Raw genomic sequence first — 22,644 nt, 5'->3', positions numbered from 1 at the left:
GAAACTAGGATTAAAAAAAACAAACAAGGTGTGCTGAAGCACCCAGAGGCCAAATGAGGCTTTCCAGCAACATTTGGAAACCACTACCACCCCTGGGACTAAAGGGGAAAGGAGAGGACATAATACATCCAGAGCTGAGGGGATGCTGAAGTCTTGGAGAGGGGGGACCACTTGGCAGGAGCTGTGATCTTGGAAGGACATAATTATTGCCAAAGTTGTGGTGAGAAGGCTGAGGGGTGGGGTGTAGGTATCAGGAGAAATATAGTCCAACAAGACTCCAAAGGAGTCATTCTTCCAAAGGACAGAACAAAGCAAAGAAGGGCAGAAAATGACGCTGGGGGAGGATACAATGGAAAATAAAGAACCCAAGTTTATGGGAGAGAGGATCAATTTGCTTGCCAGAAAGGAAAGAAGCCTTTGACAACACATGCATAGCTAATTTGATGCTCAGGGTTTGAGAGTGTCTTCTGAGATTTCCTCATCCTTGGTGGTGAAATATCACCCACAAAAAGTCTTTATAAGCTGCTTGAAATTTAAAATTAAAAATAAAAATAAATATCTCTGTTAGCCAGCTCAATTGGCCTAAGTCAGTGGTGGGGCACGGTTCTCACCATCACTACTGAGAAATGTTTAAAGCCTCACAGTCTTGGGGACCCGTCCTTCTCTAATGCCCTGACACAGGATGACAGGCCACATATCTTCATAGTCTATGATGCCTCATTTCTCTCTCTTCTCCTTTTCTCTTACTTGTACCCACTCAACCAGTTTCTAGGGGGATGTTCTTTTATTTCTCCTTTATGACTGAATGAATTTGATTGGTTTGATGCCATGCCATCTTAATTACAGCATGTTCTGTCTACGATTAACATCATTCTTGGCAAGCCCATCTTGAGAACGTGGAAGGTTTTACAACAACAACAGACCAATGAGAGTTCCCAGCTACTGGATTCAGTGGAGAGATTTTCCCGAGCCTTACAGGCAGGAGATGGTGCCATTTTGCCTATCATCAAAACTAATGTGCAGATGAGAAGCACAGTCATAAAAACTGGCCACCCCCAAAACTACAAACAGAGCTTTGTTTTCTCAGACTCGGACCTCTGGGGCAACGTGGCCATTGACAAGTTCCAGCTGGAAAGTTTGCAGCCAGAGGCATCTATTGTCACTGTGGCTTTCCCAACTCTCAAGGCCATCCTTGCTCAGGACGTTCAGGCAATGAATTTTGCAGACAGCTTAGTGATGACAACCACTGTCAGCCACAATATCACCAAGCCATTCAAGATTTCAATGACTTTTAAGAACAACAACCCTGCAGGCAGGGGACCACGATGTGTCTTCTGGAACTTCAGCCTCGCCAACCGCACTGGGGGATGGGATAGCAGTGGGTGCTATGTTAAAGAAGTGGATGGTGACCACATCTCCTGCATCTGTGACCACCTAACATCCTTCTCTATCCTCATGTCCCCTCACTCCCCAGATCCTGGTTCTCTCCTGAAAATATTGCTGGATATCATTTCTTACATTGGGCTGGGTTTTTCCATCTTGAGCTTAGCAGCCTGCCTAGTGGTTGAAGCTGTGGTCTGGAAATCAGTGACCAAGAACCGGACTTCCTATATGCGCCACATGTGCATTGTGAACATTACTGCCTCCCTCCTGGTGGCCGACATCTGGTTCATCGTGGCTGCCGCTATCCATGACCATCACTACCCACTCAATGAAACAGCCTGTGTGGCTGCCACCTTCTTCATCCACTTCTTCTACCTCAGTGTCTTCTTCTGGATGCTGGCATTGGGCCTCATGCTCTTTTACCGTTTGGTTTTCATCCTGCATGACACAAGCAAGTCCATCCAGAAGGCCATTGCCTTTTCTCTTGGCTATGGCTGCCCCCTAGTCATCTCAGTCATCACAGTGGGGGCCACCCAGCCCCAAGAAGTCTACACGAGGAAGAATGCCTGTTGGCTCAACTGGGAGGACACCAAGGCCCTGCTGGCTTTTGTCATCCCGGCACTGATCATTGTGGTGATAAATGTGACCATCACAATTGTTGTCATCACCAAGATCCTACGGCCTTCCATTGGAGACAAGCCAAGCAGGCAGGAGAAAAGCAGCCTGTTTCAGATCAGCAAGAGCATTGGGGTCCTCACACCACTCCTGGGTCTCACCTGGGGTTTTGGTCTCGCCACTGTGTTCCAGGGCAGCAATGCTGTGTTTCATATCATATTCACCCTCCTCAATGCCTTCCAGGTAAACTCTCAGTGTAAGGTACTCAGGAAGTATCTATTCTGGTGGGACATGTTAATGATAGAAGTACAAACAGGAGCAGGAATGAGGAAGGATTTTAGTCCCCGGGAGATCTAGCCCTAGAAAGCAGTAAGTACAAGAATTCAATGAGACAGAAAGAAACACATTACTCTGTTCCCATAGAACTTCATACCTCTTATCGCTTGCATTATAATTTAGTTGCATATGTGACTGTCTTCTGAATACCCTGATAGGGTTCCTGATAACACAGGTAGCAGGAAAGTCCCTTCCCCCAACCTGGATTTTGCTATTTATTCAACATTATGTCAAATGTTCTTAAATGAAAATACTACTATTAAACCGAGTCATCTCTCCAGTAAATTTCCACATGCATTCAGTTAGCTCTGCCTCCGTGAGGGCAGGGATAGCAACTGTCTTGTTCAACACCATATCCCTGATGCCTAATAAAGAACTTGACACAGAACAGGGGCTCAATAAACATTTGGTAAATGAAATGAATACTGTATTCCACATGATAGGTTGCCTGTAAATGTTTGCTACAGAATAAAAGAATGAATTTTCTATGTAAGGGGGACACTGCTCAATAAAAAAGACACCTTCTTTGCTCCCCTACAGCCCATAACTAATTCTAATGCAAACCAGTTTGATAGAAGAGCTATAACAGAGGTGCAGACAACAAGCCTTTGTGGGGCACAGGGAAGAGAGTAATTAATTTTGATTCACCTAGTGGAGGGGTGGGGAAGGCAGGCCAAAACTGTCCCAGACCCCTGTGAGCTCATAAGTGAGACAGGAGATGAAGTTGAGACATGGCCCCCTGGATGCTCATGCCAAAGCCATGTAAACCATAACTTCTGCTACTGGACCCATGGCTCTAAATTATAAGCCTCATATGACCCTCATAATAAGTTTTGATTGGAAAGGACTAATTATCCCATCCCATGCCCCAGGTCTTCTTCACAACCACCTAAGGAATACTGTAGACACAAGAGGTGTATTTAATTGCACAACTAGCACAACCAAAATCAAAAAAGCAAAAATTTTAAACAACAGTTTAAAATTGGGTGAAAATAGGTAAATAGAAACTCTCTTTATGACATTATAACATTTAAGGTTCCTTGGTTGGACCTACTGCATTCCTTTTAACATCATCACATACAAGACTCATTCCATAAACTTAGATGGGGCAAGAGGAAGAACCAATTCAAGGTCTGGTTGATAATACACTATTTTCCTGGAGAATAGCATATGATTAAAATGCATTTCTTCCCAATCCTTTTTGCAGGGATTATTCATTTTACTCTTTGGATGCCTCTGGGATCAGAAGGTAAGAACAAGACAGTTTCCTGTTCCTCAAAAAGTCTGCAGGGAGCTCTTGGCATGTTGAATTTACTATAGCTTGTTTTAAACAATGCAGGTACAGGAAGCTTTGCTAAATAAGTTTTCACTGTCAAGATGGTCTTCACAGCACTCAAAGGTAAATCTTTCTTCTATGGGGAATTCCATTTTGTATGCTCAGGTACCCCATTAAATAGCGAAATGGGGGATACAAAATATTTAATGTGAGGTTTTGATCAGTGGGATTAAATCCATTGCACCCACAAACGCCTTTCCTTTTACTTTTGGCATAGATCATTCAGCTCTTTTTGCTTCTCACTTCATTTTGTCTGTTAAATACAGCCATGCAACTATCATTAAGATGCTACCCTCACATCTTGAAATAGGGATTTAAATACCACACAGATGATAAAAACTTTCAATAAGAAATGATCTTCTGGAAGATTTCAAGATATTAAAGAACGCAAAAGTAATAATGAGTAGTTAAGTAGTTAGAATGCCTGCGTTCCATGTGGGAGACCTGGGTTCGATTCCCAGATCATGCACCAAAAAAACAAAAAAAAAAAAAACAATAAAAAATAATAATGAGTTGAATATTTCTGTAACTCATTTTGGAAAAGTAACTATTGCACTTGAATATATTTTACCACCCTTCACGTGTCAGAAGACACTAGAAAGGTATCAACCAGTAAACCATGCATTTGAAGGAAACTTTCCTAATATTGGTGTTGAGATAAGAGTATCTCAAGGTGATTTTCCTGCTCGATTTGTCTGAAGTAGAAATTTGTGCGCATTCAGGCTCTCACTAAGGTCTCTAAGGGGCTGAGATTTGAGATGCAAGCAGTGACCATTATGGGGCAGCAAATTAACCCTCCAGGAGATAAAGCAGAGCCTTGTTCTAACAACTTTGCTTTGTAACCTTTCTTCTCTCTCTTCTAGTCGACATCCCTAGGCTCATCTACGCCTGTATTTTCTATGAGTTCTCCAATATCAAGACGACTGAACAATTTGTTTGGTAAAACAGGTATGTAGTGACCTCCAGGTGCTCCCTGGTCCAAATTTGCCTTGAGGGTGGAGCCCCGACCTCCCACCCTCCCACTTCCCCACATCAGGGACTTTAACTTTGATAACCTCTTTGGGCAGAGGTCACATATAGGAACTTGTTTATATTTTCCCAAACCATCAAGAGTCTTGGTACAGAGGTCAACTGCCTTCAGTGGGCAACTGATGATAACTAAAGAAGAAGAATATTTGAAGAATCTACATAAGCCTTTGGAGAGCTGTCTTTCAATCCTCCATCAGCCACAAAAATTGGAACCTTAAAATGCTGGCTTGGTACAACACAGAGTAATTTTCTATATTATGTTAAATAGTAATTAGATAGGTCGTGTTTCTGAAACATGGTACAGCAAAGAATATATTTAGAAAATCTTACTACAGGATTTTTTGCCATGGATTTCTTTTCCTTATTTTTCTTTCTTTTTCACATTGACATTTATACATTTATCACTTAAGTCAGCTGTTCCATTAGAAACTTACACAGTTCAAATTTCTACCTTCGACATATGAAATAAATAATATTAATGACTTGGGGTAATGGGTTCCAGCTATTCTGGCAAATCAAAACCCCCTTTCCAAATCATGAATCCCCCAAGAAATAAGCCCCCAAATTCCTTCCAGCCTCTTGAAACTGAACAGTTTCCACCAATGCAGAGTTGGAAATGCATCAATATCCCAGACCATGGCTTTTCATATGAGATCAAACTTTGAGAATGCCTCTTAATTGCTAAAACTCCAGAGGGCTTGGTGTTTTCTGCTTTAATTTGACTAATTATCCATGAAACAGGAAGACCTTTACTTTCCATTTGGAAAGTCACTGACTACCTGTCATGAAATGATCACACCTTCAAGGTATATTGAGATCATCTGGGCAACAGGGCTGGAGATTCCTGGTCACTATCACTGGACAGCCTCTCAAAGGTCATTAAAGAAATCTCCACTTTGGCCCTTTTGGGGGTTCCATAATCACTGCAACTTTGATTTATGTTGTCAGCCACCCCACAGGCCCTCCCCAGGCAATGATGGAAACCCTGTTAGCTGTGGCAGTTCATGAATTTGATGGTAGGGTGGGCACCACGTCTCTTGCCTTGCCCAACACATACCCTGTACACACTTCCCATTCTCACTCCCCACACCTTCGTGCTGGCACAAGCCCGTGCAGTTGCCCTCCCTGCTCTCAGCACTTTTGTTGGCATCTGCTGACTTTGCTTCTTTAGTGGTTTGGCCTTTTCTTTACCTGTCATTCTCTCTTCTCTTTCCTTTATCTCCCTTTCCAAACCCTTCCCTTCCAGCTCAGCCTCCAAGTCCCTCTCAAGACATCTTAACTCATGGGGACCAGGAAGTTTCCCCAATGCGATGTCCCCTGGCCCATGCATGGAGTGGCATGTGGAGCAGCTACCCACGTTGAGCTCTTTCTGTCCTTTGTAGAAATCTGGCTGCTGTTATGATGTGAAGTAGTTAGTGCTTGTCGGCTGCCACGCATGGCGTGAGAACGGCAGTCTTGTTTGTTCTCTGGCATTTCTGGGTCTTGGGAGGTGGGCAGGCATGGATTTATTTCCAGGCATGGCTGAGCTTACCTGGCTCCTGGACTAGAGCTTTCCCCTGGTCCTTTAGATGTCCACATCCCAGTGATCATGAAGGCTTGTCTAAGACCAGGTGCTGCTCTGTTTTGCAGGAACATACAATGTGTCCACCCCAGAAGCAACCAGCTCATCCCTGGAAAACTCATCAAGTGCTTATTCATTGCTCAACTGAGAATGGGCAAATCCAACCCATGTGACCTCTTGGCAATAGTGGATATGCTCAGAAAAATAGATCTTTTCAAAGCTATGGGTAGAATGTACTCTCAACAGGCTTTGGGAGCCTTTATTGAAAAGACTTTCTCATTTGAAAAGAGTCTTCTTTTGTAAAGACAGACTAAAAGTAATTTTTATGTGTTCCCCCCAGCCCTTGTGTAATACCAAATGTGTATAGTATTTAAGTGAAACTCAAGTCCCCCAAGGCCCAACTTCTCTGTCTATATTGTAAAATAGAATTTTGAAGAGAACTTTTCACTTTTCACATGTTGGGCACAAAGATAAGCTTTGATTAAATTGTTAGTACATAAGGAAATACTTCAGTGAATTCTATTTAAAAAAAATAATTTTTAAAAAGGGAAAAAAGGAAAGAAGAAAAAGAAAAGAAAGGAAAAGAAGAAAACAGGAAAAAATAAAAGAATAAAGAAAAGCAATATTAAGGACCACATGTTAAGAGTTCCATGTTAAGATCTAATATATCTACCCAGATACTGCGACACTGAGAATAAGTGTGATGTCTCACAAATGGAACCTGAAAGTAAGCCATAGGGAAAGAGTTTGGAATCTTCCTGGTATTTTCCCAGCAAAGAGACAAAGTAAAAAGCAGTGCAGTGGAGAAAGTACAGAGGAAATTATAACATTGGGATGCTCTCAAGTGAATAACAATGTTTACAAGAAATGCATGGAAGGAGACATGATTTCCCTGATGCTAGACACAGACATATCTACCTTTGTACGTTAAGGTTTGAGTTGAGTGAAATGAATATGCAGAGGACATAGGATGACTATGCATTATCAGGTTTTGTTTAACTACTGGTTAAATTGACTATAGCTTATCAGAAAAATCCTGCTTTTAGTTTGTCTCACATATTGAAAGCAACGAATATATTGTTTTTGATAGCCATGAATTGCCGAATTTGATACATTGCACTGAAAACAGATCCCAACTCTCATGTACTTAAGAGCTTTAACCAGGTACTTCTCTGTGCATTATTATAGAAGAGATTTTCATGCTTATAGTCTATTATTATTGTTGTCACGGTTGTTATGACTGGATTTAATGGCCTTTGGTGTGTTGTACAGCTCACTATGCATTATCTCTTACAGTCTTTATGTTTCCCACCCAATATACATTAAGATTTTTGTGCATGCAAATATGTGTTTATTCCAACCACTTGGAAAGCTTCAGGAGAGAAGCTCTGCCCTGGCTCTTCTATGCTTGTAATGACACTTGAACTTGATGAACAGATGGCGGAATTTTCCCCCAAAAGTTGATCGTTTGTGACGTGTGTGTGTCATGTGTGCATTTCATATAAAAAAGACAAATACTTATAAAAATATATAATCAGCATTCAAGCTAAAGCAGGTGCAGTAAACATTGCTATTATATATTCCAAATCAAAATCTAGTCCCAAGGGGAGAATGCGGCAGCATAAAACATGGGCTATGCAGTGAAATGTAGAATCTGTGGTTTCCAAGAGGACTGAGAATATCAATAGGCCCAGCCTTTAGGAAGATGGGGTGAAAGAGGCTGAGATTCAACCATTCACTAAAGTTCAAGAGAGCTATTTTAATATCTTAACTCTTTAAAATCTCTCCCTTTTATTTTTTATTTTAAACTCCATTTCTGCCTTTCTTTTCTTAATGAGGGAGGAGAAGGATGGGTGCAATGGGGACAAACAGAAGTCCTAATCAGCTTAAAGTAAATGAATTCCTTACTTCTACGTATTCACAAAACGACAGAAAACATTTACACCCAGGTTTGCCTGAGAATTGTCACGTCATTGTTCTAACTGAATTATTTAAAGTCCTTAAAGGAAATGATTGTTAGTCTGTGAATGCAAGCCAGGTGCACCAGGGAATTATCAATGTTGGCTGGAGTTCAGAACTGAGAAGAAGAGGTTAGGGTGAGGATGAGTTGGATTGGAATTGGATATTTGAGAAAGAATAACTTCGACTGATGCAGAACTGGAGTTGGTTCCTGGGGTTCAATCAGGGAGAACAGAGTCAGGGTTATAGCACAACATAGCTTGGCAATTTTGACATGGACAGTCAAGGGAAGTGCAGCACCCAAGAGGAGGCTGTGGTTTTCATGTTCTCATTTTCAAAAGACACTGAACTTCCACCAACTTCAGTAGGAATCCCTTGGTGTTGTGAAGGGGAGTCTCTGCAATGGAAATGAGAGCGATTCAGCATAGTTCCTTAGGATGTGGAGTTGGCCCCCTGCCCACATTCATTAACTAAAGCCTGTACTCTTATCCACACCACACAGACGCACACAGACGCACACTTGTGCTTCTCGCCTTTGAAGCCACAGCAGTGGATCCAAACTTCAGAAAAGTTTTTTTTTTTTTAAGTTGGAAAAATACTTGCTGGTTTTCTGCTCGACTGCAAGGTGCTGTTCATAATTAAACCACTGTCCTTTCCCAAGACAATCTTTAGCAGTAGAATTCAAAATCATAAACAGGGTAATCCATCAACTTATACATTATGTGAAAGCAGGAGTCTCAACTGGCCTTGAGGTCACCAGTTCTTAATTAGCAAGGATTACAAGGCTAACAGCAGCAGATTTCTGAAGGATGGAGGAACATTTGGCTCTACTGTTAGTACAAGTGGGACATGTGCTCTGGTTCATTTGTAAAAGGCCCAGATACTCTCCGTGTTCCTGACATCTCTCAGTGCATTTAGTTGGTTCCATTTGCCGATATGCTCTTCAATTAAGGTATCATCCATTAAGTCAGTTTCTTACAAAGAGATCTGTACTAAGGCTTCAAGGTTGTAAGGTTGGAACATTTACAAATGATCAAGTAATAATGAGTCATGTATCTGCCATCTTTCTCCCCATTTCTTATTGGTTATATGGGGTAAAACAAAGTAAATAAAGCTCCATTATGTTTCCAGGATGTAGGTTACTAAGGTCAGAAATGAAGAAACTTTAAGTGAAGTCATGGCCTTTTGTGGTTGGTGTAGACTACACCAGGGAGGTCAGTATTGGAAGGTTTCAGGGGATAAAAAATGGCTACATGCAGATGAGAAACATCATAGCAATCAGTAAGTGGAGGTGGGGGAGGTGCTATTCTGAGGTGAGCTGAGCAGAAGTCACAATCACTTGTGTAGACAAAAAAAAAAAAAAAAAATGGGAGTGTTGCCCTAGAAATACCCTGCGGGTGGAATGCCTTTGATTTGTGGTATGCGAAGGTGATGTCAAATGGGACTTCTGCATCCCAAAGAGAGAGCCTCACTATCTAAGCCAAAAGGTCTCTGATACCCCCTTGTGCTCAGAACAAAGGGGAAGTTGAGAGTGGATGTATCTTTCATGTATATTTTTTAAAAGGCAACAGAAAATAGTGTCTCATCATTTCAGAGAAATTTTAGCATTGAAATTAGATGCTGTAGTTTTCTAAAGTAATGACTTTGGTTTTCAATCATGTTAATAGTATGTGAGCATACATTCAAGTTTTCTTTACATGATTATAATAATAAAATATGGGATGAGATCTTGTGAAGCTTTCTTTCCATAAATCGTCTGCTCTTCTACAACAGTCCACTTCTGTTATATCAGGCTTCCCCACATTGAACAGAACTTAGCCCCATTCTCCAGGCAGTGGCTGATCCCTTCGATCTTTCTGGGTATTGGAGGTGCCAGAGGCTCAGAGCTCAGCTCTGCCGGCTGCAGGATAACAGTTTCCCTAGGCCATCTGTCCTCCCATTCACAGTGTGCTGCCCCAATAGCTTATGGAAGATTTAAATTCCAGTCCTTGCAGTAAAGCCTTCAGAACCTAACTGTAAGAGACAAAATAAACAGATGTCTATTCTGACATTTGCATGTGGCTTGGTTGGAATTTTCACTGACAGCTGAAATAGAGCTCCATGGATTCTCTTAGCAGCACATACTATTCCTGCAATACAGCACTGTATTTCCTGTATTTGTTTTCTATGGTCGTATTACACATGACCAAAACGGTAGAGGCTTAAAACAACCCCCATTTGTATGTCAGTTTTTCTAGGTTGGAAGTCTGGCATGGCTTATTTGAGTCATCTGCTCAGGGTTCTTCTTTCAAGCTTACTGGCTGTTGACAGAATTCCATTCCTTGTAATCACAGGTCTAGAAGCTACCTGCAATTCTCTGCCATGTGGCCTTCTCTACACCATAGTAGTTTGCTTCTTCAAGGCCAACAAGGATAGTATCTCTGCTGCTTCGAATCACTCTGACTTCTTCCATCTCTGACCTCTAGACTCTTTTAAACTGCTCACTTGATTAGTTCAGACCCACCCCAGATAATCTCCCTTGAGATTCACTCAAAGCCTGTTAGGGGCTGAAATTACACTGCAAAACCCCTTCACCTCTGCTATCTAATGCAAGCTAATTCCTGGAGTGATATCCCATCGTACAGACATGTCCCACCTACACTCATGGGGGAGAGGCTTTATAGATTGAACACTCTAGGGGCTGGAATCTTGAGGCTATCAACTGCAACGGAGAAGAATAAGATCTTTTTACATGCAGCAGTGTCAGCCACACCAATGCCATTGTTTGGGATGGCCCCTGGTGTTAGGTCAGGGGAAGAAGGGAGGGCTCTATGACTGGAATCATGAAGTCACTCGGGAACGGGAGGTGAACCGTTACAATCAAGGTCTTTGCGCAGCAAACATCTAACCACCCGCTGCTCAACCCACTAGCATAATAACCCTTTGTTTAATGTGCCGCCCCTTTTATGTCATCACCTAACCCCTGCCCTTAAAAGCTGGACTTGCCAAAGCCTGTGCGCAGACTCACCTCACTCCATCTTGGGTTCGGTGAGCTCTGCCCAGGAGCGCAGCCAATAAAGTACGCTCACTTAAAATCATTTTGTCTACTTTCCTTTCTCTCAGATACCTCATATCTTAAAACCTTTCACCCAGGATACCTGTATCACATTTGTTGTAAGCAATCATGTGCTGCTAACAGTAAAATTCTAGCACTTACCAACCAGCTCTATAGCCCTGGGGTGTCTTCATCCTCTAAGGTTGGAGGGAAGCATTTTGTCATTGTGCTGGTTTGAAGCTATTAGGTACCACAGAAAAGCCATGCCCTTTAATCCTCATTCTGTGTTGTCGGGTGGGATCTTTTTTATTGTCTCCATGGAGATGTGACCCACCCAATTGTGGGGGGTAACTTTTGATTAGATGGTTTCCATGGAGATGAGTTTCCACCCATTCAAGGTGGGGCTGCTTACTGGAGACCTTCAAGAGGGAATCATTTTGGAAAAAGCTTTAAAGCCAACAGAGCCAGATGCATAAAGAAAACGGCCCCAGGCAAGCCATTGAAGAAGTCTGGAGAGAAAGCTAGGAGACATCACCATGTGCCTTTCCAGCTAAGAGAAAAACCCCAAACATCATCAACCTTCTTGAACCAAGGTATCTTTCTCTGGATGGCTTAATTTGAACATTTTCACGGCCTTAGAACCATAAACTTGCAACTTAATAAATTCCCCCTTCAAAAGCCATTCCGTTTCTGGTATATTGCATTCTGGTAGCTTACAAAATAAAACAGTCATCTTAAGACGGTTCCTAGTTGTCTTTAATAAAGAAGTCCTAGGATTTTTCTGAAGAACAGAAGTTTCAGGTGTTCCGTGAACCCTTGAAATTGTGCATCAGGTATTTTGTGTAAATGTGGCCACAACTTTCCTCATTGTTTAAACAAACAAAAGCCAAGGTAAGGGTCCCGCCCTGCTCCGCAGAACGTGTGTGTGTGTGTGTGTGTGGGGGGGGGTGTTAACTGAGGAAATGTGACCTATAAATGTTTTTCTATTTGTCATGGTAAACACACATGGGAGGGTCTCTCTGGCAGCACCACTAATACAACACCTGTGCTGCCAACATCACAATATTATCTACCTGCTGATTCCCAGATATGAAAGAAGTCACCTTTCCCAAGAAAATGGCATCCAGCTGTGTGGAAATTCAGGGAAAAGTACAGCACTGATTGGAAAAACCTGATTTGAGGAGATGAATGGAAGCATATCACCTCAGAAGCTGACCCCCTTCCCCAGTATGGTGTGTGTCTGGCATGGGGTAGGGAAGGGCCAAGGTGACCCCCGGACCTAAAGCACCTCGGACATTTAGGCCAAGGAGACGAGCCCTGAGCACACAGGTGACAGACAGCTGGGCCTCTAAGCTTCTGCCCATCTAAACTCCCAGTCCTTGAAAACAAAGTCAAAATTCCCCCACTCAGGAAAAGAAGTGTAACATATTAGTATCAATCAGTGGCTGAGACAGTTCAAATAGAGTCAAGAGGCTACTCCGGAGATCAATCTTACACCTGCTTCAGTTAGACTTTGCTACCTGTCATAGCTCGCCAAACCCCAACCAAAACCATTTCTGCCAATCCTAAAGAACACCTAGGACAACATACAAGATTCAACAAAGGTTCCATGCGCTAGGATAACTTTCTAGAAACCTAAAACCTCCAGATGGGTCCCTGGATCAGATCAGTCCTGAAATGCAGAGGGGCCAGCCTCTCCAGAACATCAATTAGTTCCATCCCCCTATACCATATTATCAACAGCCCCTTTCAACATGAAAAAGTTAGAATGGGCACAGCCATAAACCCCTCAAGAGGGGGGGGAAAGATCAAAGATGATGGTGGAGTAACACAGAGAAGGTAGGGTTTAACAAATGAGTATGATTACTGAAATCATTATACTGATATTTCTTTTAGTCTCCAGTATCTTAGAGCAGTTAGAAGTAAAAATCTAAAATTGTGGAATTGTAACCCATACCAAATTCTGAAATCTGTTCTACAACTCATTGTTGCAGTGTGCTTTGAAATTTATTGCTTTTTGTAAAAATGTTATGTTTCACAAAAAAAAAAAAGAGAGAGAGGAGGAGTATAATAACTGCGAAGATAGGATTTAACAAATGAGTATGACTGTTGAATCATTATATTGACATTTCATTTGGTCTCCAGTGTCTTAGAGCAGCTAGAAGAAAGAAACAAAAATCATGGAACTACCAACTCATACCAAACTCTGAAATCTGTTTTATAGCTACTTGTTAAAATGTACCTTGAAATTTATTGCTTTTTTTGTATATATATTTCACAATAAAAAAAAAGAAAAGAAAAAAATTTCCCCACTAGCCCCCAGCAGCTGTGCTGGTCACTTCTCACCCTATAACCCTCACCACAGCATGCCACCACCTTAAGCAGACATTTCACACCCTAGACTGGGCAGACAGCTCACAGCGTTAAATTTCAATAGACCTGCAGACAGCTCATGGGGTTAAACCTCTGCCCTCTTAGGTTTCCAAGGGTTACAGTGGCTTGTCTGCAGTTTTCTGGTTTTGACTGATTGTATTCTTTGTAAGATAATGCACACATCATTTAAAAGGAAAATGCTTACTTTTGTTTCTTGAAGACTAGTTTCCCTGGCTTTGTGACATTTATACTTTATTCATATAAACAAAAAGAAAAGCCTGTTTCCTATGACTACTTCAGTGGCAGTGCATGCAGCCGTCTTGGAAGTATTCTGAACACCTTTTAAGCAGCACTGCCCAGTGACTGGAACTATATTGTGAGCCACAGTTGTAGTTTAAATTGTCTAATCGTTGTATTCAAAAAAGTAAGCAGGTGAAAAGCAACTTCAATAATATATTTTATATAAATCAACGTAACTAAAATATTATCATTACAGCATGCAGTCACCATAAACATTATGAAGGAAATATACTACGTACTTTTTGTACTGTCTTCAAAATTCAGTGATTTTGAAATGACTATGAAAGATATTCACAAAGTGCAAATACTTTATGAATACATAAAGTATGCGAGTGTGTAAGTGATTAAACTCTTATAGCGCACCTCTTTTGCACTGACTCCATGTGGTTAGAGGCTGTTGCACTGGACAGCACAGATTCGGACAAATCAAAAATAGATGCTTTTTGTTCTTTACCTCTGCTGCCTTCTGTACATGGACAGCAGGGCAGGACAATAAACTTAAAACAAGATCTGCACCACATCATCTTGACTGGCCTATGCAGAGATTCTGCATATATTTGGAGGGGGCACAGGAATCCAGAAGCCCCCAAATACCTCCCTTCCTTGTAACTCCTGCCCCTCCAAACTGGCCTGAAAGCGACACCACTGGAAACCCCACTTGGGGAGTGCTGACAGGCACAGGGACGTTGGCCCCCGAGGACCACAGCTTCACATCATCCCTGCAAGAGGGGGAAGTGCCAGGGGCTCCCCATCAGCCTTATTTATAAGAGAACGAGTCTAGTGACTCATTAGTGTGGTGTGGCAGAAAGAAGGCTCCTGGAACAGAAAAACACCCATTCTCACTTACCTTGGCCCTTCACTAAACATCTCAGGTCCTTGGTTTGCTCATCTGAAAATTGGGCTTCCTTCTAATCATCTCTCAAGGCTGGTGTCAGATTTGAATAACACAGTTTATATGAACAGGTTTTGTAAAGTGTCAAGTATTTGCAAACAAAAGATGGGTTCCAATTAGTTCAGTAGGGGGCACTTTGAAAGGCAGAGAGAGGCTGACCACAGGGAAGCTATCTGGGGTACGTTACCTCTGGTGACCACAGTGAGATTCTAGGAAGGATTCTAAGCACTGGGCATTTGGAGGTTTTCAGGGAGGCACTGGACCAGGATGGGTAGGGCACAGTTCACCAGTGTCCCATGAGGTGAGGTAATATTGAAAAAATTACCGACTTGGAAGATTTCCCCCAAGCTAATCTTGTATGTGGCATAAATGACTTTTCTTACAAGGCCCCAAGGCACAGCTGCAGGCGGGCAGATGCTTAATAACACTGCCCAAAGACTGCAGAAGACTTCAGCCCCTCTTCATGGCCACAGACTGCTGAGTCATCGGGCAGGCATGACTCAGCACCGGACCCCTGATACCCAAGGGGTGGGAGGATCCTCAAAGGCCCAGGCCTGTCCCACAGCCCCAGGCACCTTCAGAACCCCTCTGAGGAGGAGGGGGCTCCCTGGAGATTGGCTCCTGCCTGGAACTACTTCCGGACTCTTCAAGTCAGGCCTGGAGACCCAATGGTTCCAGAGGATGAAGGTTTGGGGAAGCCTTGTAACTGAGAGTTAAGAATTAACAAATGACTATGATTCCTGAATCCTTATACAGACTCTTTTTTCTTTTTGGTATATAAGTTAATGCCTGAGATTACTGGAACTCCTTGAACTAGTATCAGCCCTGTGTATAATTAACTATTGTGTGGTTATCCTAGCCTAGTCCCAGCCCTTGTTTATACTTGTTACTGTATTATAACAACTCCATCTGCCCTTGTTTGGATCCATAAAATTCCTGAACTCCTTAGATTCTGGGAGACAGATGTTGGGGCTATTAGGCCATCTGGTCTCCTGCTTTGCGCCTAGCGATAAACTTTTTCTCCCTTTGAAATCCCAATGTCGTAGAGCTGCTGTCACATGCATAGGGCAAAGAACCCCACTTCTGTTTGCTATCAGCTTCATGGTTCTCACTATTGGGTTCCCAGGGGAAGTTTCGTCTGAGTCACTGTAGCATCAGATGGACCCGCATAAACTGCCCTTTATCAGGGACAGCCGGCGGCAGCATGATTCAGATGTCTCTCTGGAGTTTCCCTCTTCTCTGTAGGTGCCACGCATCAGGCCAAAAGAGACTAGAGCTGGCTCCGGGGTGGGGGTGGGGGGGACCCACTTTCTGCCCCCATCAGTGGTACTGAAGGAGGAGGACAGCAAGGAAGCACCTGGTTACTTCCCAGTTTTTACCAACCTCAGAAAGTTTCTACCTGCCCCCCCAACTTTCCTCATGTCCTGTACAGTTATCTGTGTTCAATCTCTAGAACAATCTAGAAAAGAAACACATTTTATATGTCTTCCGTTATAGTGAATATGGAGGGAGCTGAGGAAGAAGGGAGGAAAGCTGGGCAAAATTACTGAAGCCCACCCTGTGCCATTCACCAGCAATTTGTCTCCAAACACCATTTGCACATGTTGGGGGTGGAGGGGCCTTGATTGTGGGGTTCCACAACTTGGATACAGCCACCCCGTCTATTTAAAAAATGACTTTACAGACATCCATCTTTTCCCATCCACCCTGACGTGGAAGCGTTGAAGGTCCCCCGTGTTCAGGCCGCGTCCCCCTGCACAATGGAACGCCGGGAGGGTGTGCGTGCGCCCTCCCACCCACGCCAGCGCCCTTCCTCTTTCATGCAGAGCCAAGTTGCAAATAAACTGCTGGTGACTATTAAAGACTAAACAAAACGAACCCAGCGACCCAGAAAAAGCAGCCCTACTCCCCACCCCAGCGTGAGAAGCCGCAGGAACTGTCTGAGAGAGCCCTGGGAAGATTGCCCACCGGGCCCACTTCCGATGTGAAACCACATACTCCAAGAATGGCTTCGGGCTCTGGCTTTTCCGCACCCATTTTGATGGGTGCAGTCCTCTCTTCTCGATCGTGCCAACCGCTCCTCACCCCGGCCGCGGTAGGAATAGGTGCTTGATTTTGACTAACCAGGGAAACTGTACATCCATTTCCTGTTTGGAGCTGAGAGCGTGCTTGCCCTGCCCGGAGGAGCTGTCTCCCAGCTTTCACGGTTGGGAGAAGCCAAAGCAGTGCGGAAGGACTCTCCAGCCGGCTAATGAGTGACAGCTGGTCTCAGCGCTGGGTTCCCCACTTGGCGTCAACAACCCGCCTGCTTCTCCTGAGGCTTGCTCGCCCCCTGGTGGACATCAAGAGGAGGCATCTCCTGGGGGTGGGTGAAATCCCTCGTGGGTTAAAGCACAGAGAAGTAATTTGGGGCACGTGAACAGAGTCAAGGGGGAACCAAGGCCTACGGGATGAGGGAAACCAGGAAGGAGAGAATCGCCCTCACTCGGCACCTAATGCTTTTGAATAACTCAATATGATCCTTGAAGGGCAAAGGAAATCAGAAAGGAATGTGGGGATGTGTGTAGAGGGCAAGTCCCATTCACACAGTTTCAGAGTGGATGGTGGGTTTTAGGCAGGTGGACAGTTCTGAGATACATCAGTCAGAGTGGCTTCCTCCTTCTTCATTCCTTTCCTCCCTTCACTGGATTAGGCTTATTTATGGATCCAAAGGCAAAGCTGAAAGCAGCCCTGGAAATGACCTGGCCCACCTGCTGCAGCCTGGGCTCTGGCCCAAGAATTGAAGTGGGTGCCTTCCACGTCTCGCAGCACCGTCATACTTTGCATCAATGCGGCTGTTAAAGGATTAACTAAAATGGTCACCTTCTCTTTCCTAATCCGTCAATCAAAAACTCTTGCCAGGCTGGATTTTCATGTAGAACACACACTGAGTCTGCAGCTGCCCCAAGGTTGACAGCCCAGTCAGCAGCAGGTACGCTTCTAGCCTCGTCTCTGGGCACACACTGAAAAGGATGTCTCTGACTCACGAAGGGCCATCAGAAAAGACCTAGAAGATATTGGGTAATTGGAGCTGAAGGGATACAGACTGTGCAACAGGACTGGATACAAAAACTCAGAAATGGACAGCACAGTACTACCTAACTGTAATACAATTATGTTAAAACACTGAATGAAGCTGCATGTGAGAATGATGGAGGGAGGAGGGCTGGGGACATAAATAAAATCAGAAAGAAAGATAGATGTTAAAGATTGAGATGGTATAATCTAGGAATCCCTAGAGTGTATAATAATAGTGACTGAATGTATAAATTTTAGAAATGTTTTTGCATGAGGAAGAACAAAGGAATGTCATTATTGCAGGGTGCTGAAAATAGATGGTAATTAATATTTTAAGATGTCACCTTATGTGTGAGATTAAAGCAAAAAATGTTTATTTGGTACAAAATTTATGTTTTGAGTAGTGCATTTCCTAATATAACTTATGTAGATAGTTTGATTGAACACCATAAGTACTTGGAATCTCAGGTAGGACATGAGATTTTGTTGGTTTGTCCAGAGTGATGCCTGATGAATCCCAGAGTGATTCGATCAGTGAGTGGAAAAGTATTTGCAAAGCCCCCTTCGGGGAATGGTGAAAAGGGGGGAAATCTCAACTTTCCCAAGTTGAATTCTTGATATTCACACAAGCAGTGTGGACAACCAAAGCTATAGGCTGATCCCCCAGTCTTGGGGTTTGTTCATATGAAACTTAACCCCACAAAGGATAGGTCAAGTCTACTTAAAATTTAGGCCTAAGAGTCACTCCCAAGAGAGTCTGTTTTGTTGCTCAGATGTGGCCCCTCTCTCCAGCCAACACAACAAACAATTTCACCACCCTCCCCCCCCCCCAAAAAAAAGAAAAGACCCAGAAGATATAAACAGGGCCGACTGCTGGGAAAGGACTCTGGGCCTTGAGCGGAGGGACAAGCTGACAGGGCACTGCACGAAGAGGCGATGACTTCCAGCTGTGGGAGACTGTTACATGCCTTGGGTTGTGTCTCACCCTCCCTCAGACTAGCTCTTGCTCCTTCACCCTCATGTTTCAGTCCTTTAATAAAAAACAAAATCTCCAAAAGGGATGAGGCATAACATGCAAATACCTCTAAGAGAGGTACACAGCCCCTTAAATTAGCCCCCCAGTGAAGATGTCTGTTGATTATGTAACTATGTTAACCAATATTTATTGGGTTCTTACCATAAGCCTGGTGTTGTCCTAAGATCTTCTACTTATACTACATTTAAGAAGAACAAGACCAAAACACTCACCTCATAGTTTCACCCAGGGACAACTCAGAACGTAATTATCAGTGTTCTCGGAAAACTGTTTTTTTTCAGTCTCTGATGGGACATCAAAGAATTTCCTGCTGTGTTAACTTATAGAAGGTAGAGCTCAAATCAGCCATCTAATTGCCTCCCCAAATGGAACAACTAGATTCTACATACCATTTTAATTTCTAATCTTCATGCATACAGGCTTCCCATAAGTTTCCAATAGCTGGTGATGTTATTTTTATTTCTATCTCAGATTTATCAAGTATTCTCAGAATGTTGGATTGTCATTTGGACACATAGGAGGATATGATATCTCAGAAAGGAAGTGTGAGCCTCAGACTGTGTTTAAATACCTCAGTCAAGTCAAGAACTGAGATTTTGGCCAAGTAGTGATTTCCCTTCGATGTGCAGACTGAATTCACAGGGGATCTACTACTTGATTTATTCAGATCCTTTGTTTCACCCTGGCTGGGTTGAAACTGGGTTCTTTTTTACCCTTGATTGACAGATGGTTTGGTAAGAACAGAGTGGAGGTTAAGAGAGTGGGTTCTGGAGCCAGGCTAAGTGGTTTCAAATCACAGGTCCACCGGTTCTTAGCTTTGCGATTATGGAAAGTAACTTTTTCCTGTATCTAAATGTCCTTAATGTAAAGGGGGATAATAATGGCAGCAGCTTCATAGGCTTTTGTGACGAGGTCATCCTTATGAAGCACACAGAATGGTATCTGGCACAGTCATTCCTTTTTTTTTTTTTTTTTTTGGCGTGGGCAGGTATCGGGAAACGAACCCAAGTCTCCCAGCATGGCAGGCGAGAACTCCGCCTGTTGGGAGTCACGGTGGCCCACCCCATTCATTTTATTTTGTGTCATACTGTGTGTGTGTACATAGAATAAAGAACAAATAACCCAGTTTTAGATACAATTTCTACTCAGAATTAAAATGCATAAAGATTTTAATATTCAGGATTAGGAGCATTTGAAACTAACCCAAAGTTACATGACATTTAAATAATAATTTCACTAAGATTTGAGTTTGAATCATGCCCGTTATGAAGCTAAAACGGGAGAATACTTAACAAGCGAGCAAGCCTGATTAGCTTCCCTGGTTTCTGCGTTCAGCTTTGTTAATCTTCTGTAATACAAAATCCTACTTAATCCTCAAACTAATCCCGTTATTTCCTGTCTTTACAGGTGAGCCAATTATGTGCTATAGTAGTGGTGCTAATTAAGGCTCTCTCAATTACAGGTGGTGTAAACACAACTCAAAACAGATGAAGTGAAAATAGGCATTTCTTAGCTCATATGAATGGAAAAGACAGAGTGCAACACCTTCAAACACAGCTGGAATTAGGGATTCAGGCTTCTCTCTCTTCCTTTGGTGGCTCTGTTTCCTTCTGGATTTATTTCATTATTGGATAGACCCTGAGGGAAGGTGGGACCCAGAGGAAACCATGTTTCAATCCATTCTGAGATTCCAGGACCAGACCCTACAAAATTGTGAAAGGGCGGGAGAGATGGATTGTCTTCCCTATCCTTTCCCATCTCACTTATTAGCTTTCCCATTTCTTCTACACACACACACACACACACACACACACACACACACACACGCACACCCAAGAACCTTGTGGCGATCAGTGCTGTGTTGAATCTTTTCTGTCATTTTCTTCCCCATAAGTACTCATTAGAAATTAGCACCACCCCACTCTTTACCATATCCCCACTTACCACTGTCTGTGATACTTTGCTAAAGGGTACTCACAGCTATAGGATAAATATATCTTTTTGAACATCAATTTTATATGAAGACTTTGGAGAAATATGTTTATATTTAATGCAAGCATAAACATAAGCATTAATATTATGTTTCATAATATTTATATTAGGACTATATAGGGAAGTTGTTTTAGCTGTATTCATCAACATATGGAAACGTGTGAGTGATTAATTAGACATAAAATGGTACTTATGCTAAAGAAATCCAAGCAAAAAGACCTTTAAATAATGTCAGATGCAGATTAGCCAACATATCATAGTCCCCCAAAAGCAGTGATTTAAGTTTTCCTGGAAGTCAAAAGAAGATTAAAGATTCTGCCATTAAGTGGCTCCATGACCCACCTAAGGCAGATGTATGTTCTGTCTGGAATCTCCTCAATATACTCAATACCCCTGCTGGACTTCAGGATCTCTAAATTCCTTCAATCCATACAAGAGTGGGAATGAGTCAGACAGGCTTAAAGGTCTGAAAATAATTCACTCTACCCCATCTCTTCCCTTACCATATAATCCACCACAAAGGAGGAGCTCACAAAAAAAAGGAGTCAGGTATTTGATATTTGCTCTTAAATTCTTCACTACAGCTATTAAACTGTGTACAGTGTATAGATTGACAGTGATCCCACACTAGAGGAGATTAAACAGGATCCAAGTATTTTGAATAAGAATATGCCTGTCAATTGTAGCTAGTTAGCATCTGAAGGATGCTAAGCAAAAATCTATACTGAGGGCGGGCCATGGTGGCTCAGCAGGTGGAGTCCTCGCCTGCCATGCCAGAGACCCGGGTTCGATTCCCAGTGCCTGCCCATGCTTAAGAAAAAAAAAAAACTATACTGAAAAAAAAATCCCCTAAAAAAAGGCTATGCTGAAGAAATATCTGTGGCAAAAGCTTTAAGTATTGCTATCTCAAGTCAGACCAGAGTGTTTGTTAATACTATAAGGGATCCCAGAAATCACCTTTACATTGGTGAAATGAAACTGTTAAACCATCAAATTATCAAAAGCTTTGGGCAAGCGTAGTGGCCCAGCTCTGAAGAAGAACCTAAGTCTAGAACTCTGTCCTGTGTTTCTCTCATTAATTGAAGATTCCACTGGCTGACCCTGGGCTGTGACCCACCCTTACCCCACCTCCACCTCCCAAACCAGGGTATGTTTATCAATGTCTGGAGACATTTTTGGTTGTCACAACTAGATGGGAGGGGTTGCTACTGGCCTCTAGTAGGTGGAGGCCAGGATGCTTCGACACACCCTGTAATGCACAGGGCAGAATCATCTGGCCCCCACATGCCAATAGTGCCAAGGACGAGAAGCCCTGCAGCAGGTAGATGGCTGGTCCTGGACTTCAGATGATTTGACTGCATATGTCTAGAGAGAACCGTTAATCCAAGATGCTTACGGAATGCCTGAAACCACAGAGCAGGGAACTCACTACACCTACAGATCCAGGTTGGATGGCTATTTGGGGGCATGCTACCTAATAAATATTTGAATGCGTGGCAGAGTTTAGACTGAATCTTGATTTGTTTTGACTTTGTGGGAGAAAGGGATAGAGTGCCCACCCACTTCTAATTACCACAGTCTCAGCCATTACCTAAAGGATCTGACATTTGTGAATGGCCAGCTTGGCTCATGCCAGGTCACAGAAAAAAATGAACCAGATGGGAGGGGATAAGGGAAGGATTAGAAGGAAACGTGAGAGACATTTTGAGACTTCCCTGCCACTCTGACTCATTTCCACTGT

General features: G+C 42.9%; 1 protein-coding gene across 7 annotated transcripts in view; it reads left to right on the top strand.

The window, feature by feature from the left end:
• Window positions 1-7,722, top strand: part of ADGRF5 (adhesion G protein-coupled receptor F5) — a 101,834-nt gene extending 94,112 nt beyond the window's left edge. For 6 of the 7 annotated variants that reach the window (XM_077161998.1, XM_077162001.1, XM_077162004.1 and 3 more), the window contains 5 exons: window positions 847-2,241; window positions 3,542-3,583; window positions 3,674-3,733; window positions 4,534-4,618; window positions 6,329-7,722. In XM_077161998.1, coding sequence (XP_077018113.1) covers window positions 847-2,241; window positions 3,542-3,583; window positions 3,674-3,733; window positions 4,534-4,618; window positions 6,329-6,408 — 1,662 coding nt within the window. In that variant the 3' untranslated portion in view covers window positions 6,409-7,722. Of the gene's footprint in view, window positions 1-846; window positions 2,242-3,541; window positions 3,584-3,673; window positions 3,734-4,533; window positions 4,619-5,647; window positions 5,716-6,328 lie in introns of all 7 variants that reach the window. The other variant, XM_077162002.1, reaches the window with a different exon arrangement.
• Window positions 7,723-22,644: the final 14,922 nt, after the last annotated feature.

The sequence above is a fragment of the Tamandua tetradactyla genome, chromosome 5 (assembly GCF_023851605.1).
Source record: "Tamandua tetradactyla isolate mTamTet1 chromosome 5, mTamTet1.pri, whole genome shotgun sequence".
Classification (NCBI taxonomy): Eukaryota; Metazoa; Chordata; class Mammalia; order Pilosa; family Myrmecophagidae; genus Tamandua; species Tamandua tetradactyla.
The sequence above is the reverse complement of the archived record's forward strand: the minus strand, read 5'-3'. Positions and strand labels throughout refer to the sequence as shown.